The following is an 8,606-nucleotide window of genomic DNA, read 5'->3' on the forward strand; positions in this document are numbered from 1 at the left end:
TTATAAATAATACATTTTCTTTATTCAAGTTGGATAAAATTTTGCATTTTTTTTAATTCGTTGATTTACTTTTTTGTTTTCGTTATTTATTTTACTTGCATACTGTCGCATACGCAAAGCTATATAAAATTCAATAATTTGCGCTAGTACTTGATCACCATGATTTTTACAAGGAAATGACAAGGCGGGTGTATAAATGTCTTCAATTATTAATTCAAATACATCAGACCGATGACAGTATTTTGCAAATAAATTTTCTAAATATTTGATAAAATTATATAATTTTAAATTAGGATGCATTATCCGTCCTTCTTTCATATCTTCCATATTAACTAGTAGAGCTGCTGGTAAAGGACAATTTGTAACAGAACTAGTGAATGCGTTCTTGCATATGTCACAATCTATTGATTTTAGTATGTGATTTGATAAATACCCAGTTACGTAATAAATAACGCAGTCAATGATCTCTGGTTGACTGTAATCACTGTAATCATTATCCATAAACTGGTCTAAATTCTGATAAAATTCGTTATTATTAATAACATTGTCTAATTTTTCTTTTAGTTTTACTATAGATGATACTTCTTGACGAGAATCACGATATAAATTTTTTATCTCTGACATTGAAATTGGAGGTTTACATTTTGTATTCACAAGTCTGCAATTTCCATATTTAGGTGGTTTGATTATACTAAAAGTACTTAAAATTTTATAAATTTGAAGGAAAGTAGGTGTCCCTGGATGATCATTCGATCCTGCCGTATATCTCACGGTTCCAAAGAATCTCTAAATATATATTAGATACAGAAAAAAATGGATATAAAACATAGTGTAAGTGCTGGTCTACAACCTTGCTTTAAAGGGTATTTAAGCTCTAAGCTGTAAGAAATTGACCAATTACAGTCGAGTATTCTCTTCATATTTTATTGTGATTGGTCAATTTCTTACTGTTTAGAGCTTAAATATCCTTTAAAGCAAGGTTGTAGACCAGCTAAAGAAAACCGTGTACACCGTGTATAAATATTGTAAATAAAAGACTTAAAATATTAAAGTTATAAATTTTTATGCTACAAGTACACGAAAAAGATGTTATGCTATTATGTCAAAAATAAATATAGATTATTTCCACACGTTTATCAAAAAATTGTAATGTTTACTGGGTACAATGTTAGTCAACCTCAAGTGAGTCCTGATTCAAACGTCCCGTCGGAACATAATCAAAACCAGCATTTAGAGTCAAATACTGCACTAAGTCAAGCGTTGACTTCATAGTTACACGGAGTCTTTCTGCAGTCTGTTTTGTTAAAAAATTATTACCACTGTGGTCGTATTGTTCCCAATTATCCAATTTTTTAAAAGATTCTTCTATAGTCTAATAAAAATATTGTATTTAATATTATCATATTTTTTAAACATAAATCAAATAAATAACGTAATTAATAATTTTTTAAAGTTGAATTAACTTTGTAGTATTTATCTTCAATCTTCAAACCTTTGTTTTGATTTAAAGCGTCAAAGAGATCGTTGATCCAATCACAAGAATTAGCTGTACAATCACAATCTTGTAGTTCAAGTAAAAAATTTTTATAAAACCTTAGTCCATAGGCCATCGATTTACTGAAAACCTATACAAATAATAGAAATTCAAAAAATACAAATAATGGAGTTTTATCAATATTTTATACAAAATCTCGTTATACTGCAACTAAAATAATATTAAAGAATATATATATATATATATATATATAGAGAGATAGAGAGAGAGAGAGAGAGAGAGATATTTACTTGAACTGCTAGTAACACTCTCATTTTAGCAACGTTACTGAGTTCTAGATGATTGGTTGTTATTCTTGGACATACCCGCATTTCAGCAGGTAATGTTCTGTCTTTATTATGTAAGATTCGGAAATAATCCCATTTTATTAATTTTTCCTCCGGACTGAGCTAATAATAGAAATATTGCACTAGTAATAATAATAATCTTAATTTGTACAAAATGATTACAATTTAATTTAATTAGTTATTTTACCTGTAATGGTGTTTTATATAAACGATTTCTTATCGTCTTAATTAAGTGTGGCGTATCGGAGAAAACATATACATAACGTCCATTAACTGTTGGATGATCAAAACTATTTTTTAAGTTATCTTTTTTACCGCATACGCCTACTGCAGTCCAAAACTTTCTATTGGTGGCTGCACCATCTGTAATCACTCCATGGATCTTGGCACCAATATTTTCTAATAATGAAATAGCCTGTAATAAATAAGCATAATTAAAATATCGTATTTGCAATTCCGTATAATTTTTGTTGGATTAAACGCGTACTTTAATTACAAGCTGTGCAATCATTTCTCCTGTTACTGGTCCTCTAGAGGCAAATACTGCGATCGGTTGAGAGTAAAAATCCGCTATTGAGTGAAACATTATTACTAATCCATAATTAGCTTTTTCATCAAGATTTGATGGTTGTGGTCCATCAATGCCAAAATCAATTAATCCAGTGTATGTAAGTTTTCTCGAATTAACATAAATACTCTCCCTGAGGTGTATCTCATCGAGCAATATTACACCATGTTTTTGCTTATCTTCTTTTTTTTCCAATACCAATTTGAACATTTCAAAAAATTTGTTGTCAAAACCACACGGAGTATCTATTAGAGAAAGGTACCTGAAAATTTTTTTATTAAATATAGAATATGTATATGTATATCAATATGATACGTGATTCAATTTGTTTCAATTGCTGCATTCATGAAAAGTAAACATTTCTTGTTAATTATTGTAATCATTGCCAAAAATAAATATTTTGTATTAGATAACATAGTAATTATACAACATTAAATGAGCAACCATTTCCACGAGTACGAATTATAAAAACTGTACTTAAAAATAATTGCATAGCTTATGGACTAAAAATTTTATATTACAAAACACTATTTTAACGTGTTTTATACTTGCCTTTGTATAGTTCTCACGCATGGAAGAGGTAATATTTGATTATCTCGCAAAAAATTATATGTAGTAGGTGACTTCATACGCATTAACATGCATAATAAAATCCACTCCTCATTATATTTGCGACCTGTTGGATTTGAATATTTTGTGGCTTGTATTATTTCACGTATTACAATAAGTTGGTTGTTAGGAATTTCTTTATTCTTTAATTGATCTTCTATGGTTTTCGCAGATGTTTCTCCAACTTTCATCATACAATTTATAAGCTCTTTTTTCAACTTGCCTGCTACATATTTGTTTCTTTTCTTCGCTTTTTCTGCCTTGTAAAATTTCTTCCGTAACAATAACAATTTCTTTTCATTTTGTGTAGTAGTCGCTGACAATCTAATTCTTTTAAGTGACTTGATTTTTGTTCGATAGTGCTTTCGTCTTAACGAATTTTTTATATTAGAACAAAACTTACATATCTTTAATAAATGTGATATAATTAATGTACATTTCTTGTGTCTCCACGTGCCAGAGATGTCTTTGTAAGCCAGATCATATCCTATTTCTTCAATTTCATTAGTTACATTAACAGCACCCAAGCATACGTTAAGATTGTTCACCGAAAATAATGTTTCTTTCAATTGTTCCACACTTTCAATAATGTTATGTATTTGTACATCAAATGGAATATCTATAATAATAGGCTGTTTTAAGATGTTTATTTCTAACAGCATATTTTCTTTGAGTATAACTTCTTTTTGCAGATAGATATTGCAATTATCTTCATAATTCTTGATTGTACTAACCATTGGTAAATAAAATATCAATAATTTTATGTTCTTATTAAAGTGTTTCATGTATGTCGTAGATGTCGTGTATGTCCATTGTGGCGGTATATGTAAATGTTTATTATCCACTATATTGATTATATCATTAAATGATAGTGATGTTAGATTTTTGTTTTCTCCATTATATCCATCGATATTTGATACTTCAGTATTTAAAACATCTTCAATTTTAGATTTATTTTCTTTCTGAATATTAATTTGCGTTTTTTCTGTTTCTTCTGTCCAAGGAAATATACTTGGAATTGCACCTTTACATAAACGTGGGACTTTGAATTGTGCAGACTAAAGAAACAAAATTATAAGAAATGCAATAATAGTAATATAAAGTTAAATTTCTAAGTTATAACTGACATAGTTAAGTGATTAGTAATTAAGTGACAACTAACATTACTTACCACACCGAGAATATGTCCTTTATCATCACAAATAGTACGGTTCCATAATATGTCTGTATGTAAAAAATGTTTTTCACAAACTGGTTGTTTAGCTTTTACAATAAAGTCTTTTCGTTTTAAAGCTGACTGCCATAGTTTTATCATATTTTCATCTTTCGGAACATAGAAGAAATGCACCTTTTCTTTATTAGAATCGTACCCAGAGGTACATCCTGGAGCTATACACCGTGGCATTGTAGAAAATCACACTATTTACTTCACTTTTTACGCACTTCAATTCACATTCAACACCCAAGAAAGTTCAGAAACCGATTAACCTCTTTAACATAAAACGTAAACAGGCATGAATGTCAGGTAGCGCCGCGTAGTGGCCAGTGGACATTACGTAGCCATGCGTAACAAAGGATTTCAAGAGTGGTGTCAGAGGGCTGGCTGAGGCATACTCCAACGGGCGCCCCCCCCCCAAGCCTCTTCCCTCTCCCACTAGGGAGAGGATCGTCCTAACTGGAGACCGTTGCGGGACCACCACGCAACGGTCTCCCCTACCGAGGAGCTGCGTGCAATGGGATAGGGTGCCCCCGCACCCCATCCCTGCAGCTCCCAGCAGCCACGGGCTGGAGGGCCAGGCTGATTCGCCCGTGCCTCCCTCCAGCCCGTGACTGTTAGTGGTGGAGAGGGTTATAAAACCCGGCAAAGGCCCGAGCCCTTCTCCCCGGTCTTTTCCTTCTGCAGGGGTCGGCGTTCGGGGCCGACTCCCTCCGTCGTTCTTCGGTCTCCTTCTGCGAGATTACGGACTCGCAGAAGGAGAGCGCGGCTGCCCAGGTCTCCTCCCCTTCGAGCATGGCACTCACCATGCTCTCCAGGGAGAAGTCAGCCTGGTTGATGTTTAGGGCCCGTAGTAAAACCCGGCGGTCACCGTCCCATGCTGGACATTCCAGCAGGGTGTGATCCGCCGAGTCCACCCGAGCCCCGCAGTGGTGGCACCCACTGGTGGGTTCACGGCCTATGCGGTGCAGGAACTCACCGAAGCAACCATGCCCGGTGAGCACCTGCCCCAGCCTGTAAGTAAGGGATCCGAAGCGTCGCCGGCCCATCCATTCCATCAGAACGGGTCCAATGGCGCCGACGACGCGAGAGCCCGGCCCATCTAAGGTCAGGCTCTTGCCCCAGTCCTCGACAGCGCGCCTCCTCGCTTGGAGGCGCCACACTTCCTGCTCTTGCGGTGTCCAGGGAGCCCCGGGGGCCCGAAGACGCGCACGCTTTTCCTCGTAGGCAAGAGCGTATATGCGCGCCTCGAGCGCCCACGGGAGTTTTCCGGCCACCAGCATCGCCGCCCTGGTGGCGATGGTCCGGTAACCCCGTGCGGCATGGACGACCAATCCACGCTGGGATCTCTGTAGGAGATCCCTCGAGCGATGGTTGGCCACCATATCCGTGTACCACACGGGGGCGCCATATAGCGCCATGGACCGGACCACGCCAAGGTACAGGCGGCGAGCTCCTCCTCCAGGTCCCCCGAGATTGGGCATTAGTCTGCCAAAGCTGGCAGACACTACCCTCACCCGGGGGACCAACCGCAGGAAGTGCGGCACGAAACTCCATCTGCTGTCGAGGATGAGACCCAGATACTTCATCTGGGTCCCAATTGGGACTCGAACCCCCTCTACGGTAAGCTGGGCCCCGCGCATTGGTCCCCTCACCCAAGGTCCGGCGAACCAGACGACCTCGGTCTTTTGGGGAGCCACGCGTAGGCCCAGCCTCCGTATTCGACCCACCAGTTGTGCTACGCCAACCTCGGCGAGGCGAATAGTGCTCCTCCAATCTTTCCCCCAGACCAGGAGTAGTGTGTCATCAGCGTAACACACCACCCCCAGCCCACGAAGGAGGGCGCCCCGGAGGACCCAGTTGTATCCGAGGGCCCACAGGAGTGGTCCAAGGACCGATCCCTGTGGGACACCCCGGTGGATCCCCCGTTTGTAACGTCGCCCGTACCGCCCCACGTAGCATATGCCCCTGTCCCGAAGGTAATCCCCGATTACCTTCTGCATATACGCCGGCATCCGATGGAATCGGAGTGCCTGGCGTATACACTCCCACGGGAGAGTATTGAAGGCGTTGGCTATGTCTAATGAGACCGCCAACACCTTCTTCCCGCGAGAGACAGCCTCATCCGAGAGGGCACGGACCCGCCGAACAGCATCGACGGTTGATCTGCCCTCTCGGAATCCGAACTGGCAGTCGGCCAGATCGGGGTCCTCCCGGGACAGGTGCTCTCGGAGGCGAGCAGCCAGAACGCGTTCCAGCATCTTGCTCGCCTCGTCGAGCAGGCAAATGGGGCGGTAAGCCGAGGGCGATCCCTCGGGCTTGCCCTCCTTCCGGAGGAGCACCAATTTCGCCTCCTTCCACGCGGTGGGGAACCGCCCAGCCTCCAGACACTTCCCGAACAAGTGCTGGAGGCCGTCCATCAACTTTCCTGACACCAAGGCCAGGACCTTAGCGGGGATGCCGTCCGGGCCCGGGGCTGTCTTCTTCGCCCTGAGCCGTTTGGCAACCCCCATTATCTCGTCCCTCGAGACCTCGCGCGCTTCCCCCCACCGGTCAGGCACCGGCGGAGGGGGCACGCCAAGATGAGCTACCTCCCCTGGCCCCTCAGGGAACAGGGTGGTGACCACGGTCTCGAGGAACTGCTGGTCGAGACTCTCCGTTAGGGGTGCGCCCGCCGCCCTGAATTTGTTACGAACAAGTTTATATGGGCGCCCCCACGGGTCACGGTCGACCGTCTCGACCAGCTCTTCCCAGGCCCTGGCCTTGGATTCTCCGATGGCTCGCTGGAGGGACCTTTTGGCATCGCGCCGCTGGTCCCTCAGCGAGGCCATCACCTCCGGGTCCTTTACGCGCTTGCACTCGCGCCTGAGCTGCGCGATCTCGGGCGTGCACAAGACGCACCTTTCTTATATCATTGTGTATCAAAACGCGTTTAAAGTATATTTTTATCTAAATTTGCATTTGATGAAACCTCATTCTATATAATTATCAAAATATCAATTTGTCAAATATAAATATCAAACCTAATTACATCACAAAAGCATTTTTATTTATGTATGTATTACTTTATCCTATCAACGTAATGCAATACCAAAAAGGTTAACCTCTTCAATAATACCTCTTCAAACTGTTACCACACTGTTACCACACTTTCATTCTTATTTCAAAATACATACAATTTATTAATTTCCTAAATTTTCACCTTTTCGCTATCACGGCTGATGGCGAAAAAGTTCACGTGAAAAAGTTCATATTTCCGCTCATGAGTGAGTTACATGATTCCGTGGAATCGTACATGATCGTGCAGTTCACGTGAAACTTTTCACTTTTCACGTTTCCGCCCTAGGGGAAATGTTACATGATAGACCCCCAGCCGTGATATAAAGTGAAAATTTAGGGAATTAATAAATTTTATGTATTTCGAAATTAGAATAAAAGTGTGGTAACAGTGTGGTAACAGTTTGAAGAGGTATTATTGAAGGGGTTAACTTTTTTGGTATTGCATTGCGTTAACAGGATAAGCTAATGTACGTAAATAAAAATAATGCTTTTGTGATATAATTAGGTTTGATATTTATATTTGACAAGTTGATATTTTGATAATTATATAGAATGAGGTTTCATCAAATGCAAATTTAGATAAAAATATACTTTAACGTGTTTTGATACACAATGATATAAGAAAGGTGTGTCTTGTGAAATATATAAAATATTAATCAATCATGTAAGTGTTTATAACTTATAAATTTAGAAAATACATGTGTGAGCGGAGAATTCAGTTTTGATAAAGGTCCGTATTCTAAATTATTCAATATTTTTTAATTAAACAAAGATAAATTTAATGACTAATGAAATTAATTTACTTTAAAATTTGTATAAATATAAAACTTAATTAAAGTTAATTTTGAAAAACAATGTTTGTATTAAATTACAATGTCATTTTTAGAATTAGATTACTACATAATAAAATAGTTGTTACAATATATAGATCATCGAAAAAAATGTAATATATATTTATATTTGTAAATTAAGTTTATGCAATATAACTAAAAAATATTGCTATTTATTTATGAATAATTTTTTTACAATTTCTTTTTTTATATAATTAAATTTTTACAGTAAAAGTTATACTATAAAAGCAGGTAGAAACCTTTTTCACGACCGCTTGATAGTTGCGATGACAGATTCGAGCCTCTAAAGGTGAATTTCGGAACGCAACTTAAACTTCCGCGCATTATCCATACATACCGTTTGTTTTCTGTTCCTGAACTCTCTAAATAAGTGTACACTTAAAATGAAATAGATAGATATTTCAAAGTTAGCGAAAGCAAGAAGGAACGTTCCAGTGCAGTGTAGTGCAGGAACAGAAAA

General features: G+C 39.1%; 1 protein-coding gene across 2 annotated transcripts; it reads right to left on the reverse strand.

Moving 5' to 3' along the window:
• Window positions 1–4,639, reverse strand: LOC105204964 (transposable element P transposase). Of its 2 annotated transcripts, XM_039449612.1 has the most exons (7): window positions 4,191–4,639; window positions 2,963–4,077; window positions 2,330–2,672; window positions 2,030–2,257; window positions 1,786–1,944; window positions 1,493–1,625; window positions 1–1,372 (listed from the first exon to the last, which is right to left on the reverse strand). In XM_039449612.1, exons 1-7 carry the CDS (start codon window positions 4,422–4,424, stop codon window positions 1,353–1,355), a joined length of 2,232 nt encoding a protein of 743 aa, XP_039305546.1. In that variant the 5' UTR covers window positions 4,425–4,639; the 3' UTR covers window positions 1–1,352. The 2 variants fall into 2 exon arrangements, with proteins under 2 accessions (XP_039305546.1, XP_039305544.1); XM_039449610.1 differs by having other exon boundaries at window positions 1–1,625.
• Window positions 4,640–8,606: the final 3,967 nt, after the last annotated feature.

Source organism: Solenopsis invicta, chromosome 5 (genome assembly GCF_016802725.1).
Source record: "Solenopsis invicta isolate M01_SB chromosome 5, UNIL_Sinv_3.0, whole genome shotgun sequence".
Classification (NCBI taxonomy): Eukaryota; Metazoa; Arthropoda; class Insecta; order Hymenoptera; family Formicidae; genus Solenopsis; species Solenopsis invicta.

Bases quoted from the DNA above. Each gene is read 5' to 3' on its own strand.
- LOC105204964 (XM_039449610.1), bottom strand. From the start codon at position 4,424: ATGCCACGGTGTATAGCTCCAGGATGTACCTCTGGGTACGATTCTAAT. The intron at 2,673-2,962 runs GCAAGTATAAAA...AAAAATTTTCAG, and splicing joins TGCGTGAGAACTATACAAAG to GTACCTTTCTCTAATAGATA. The intron at 1,626-1,785 runs GTAAATATCTCT...TTATTTGTATAG, and splicing joins GAGTGTTACTAGCAGTTCAA to GTTTTCAGTAAATCGATGGC.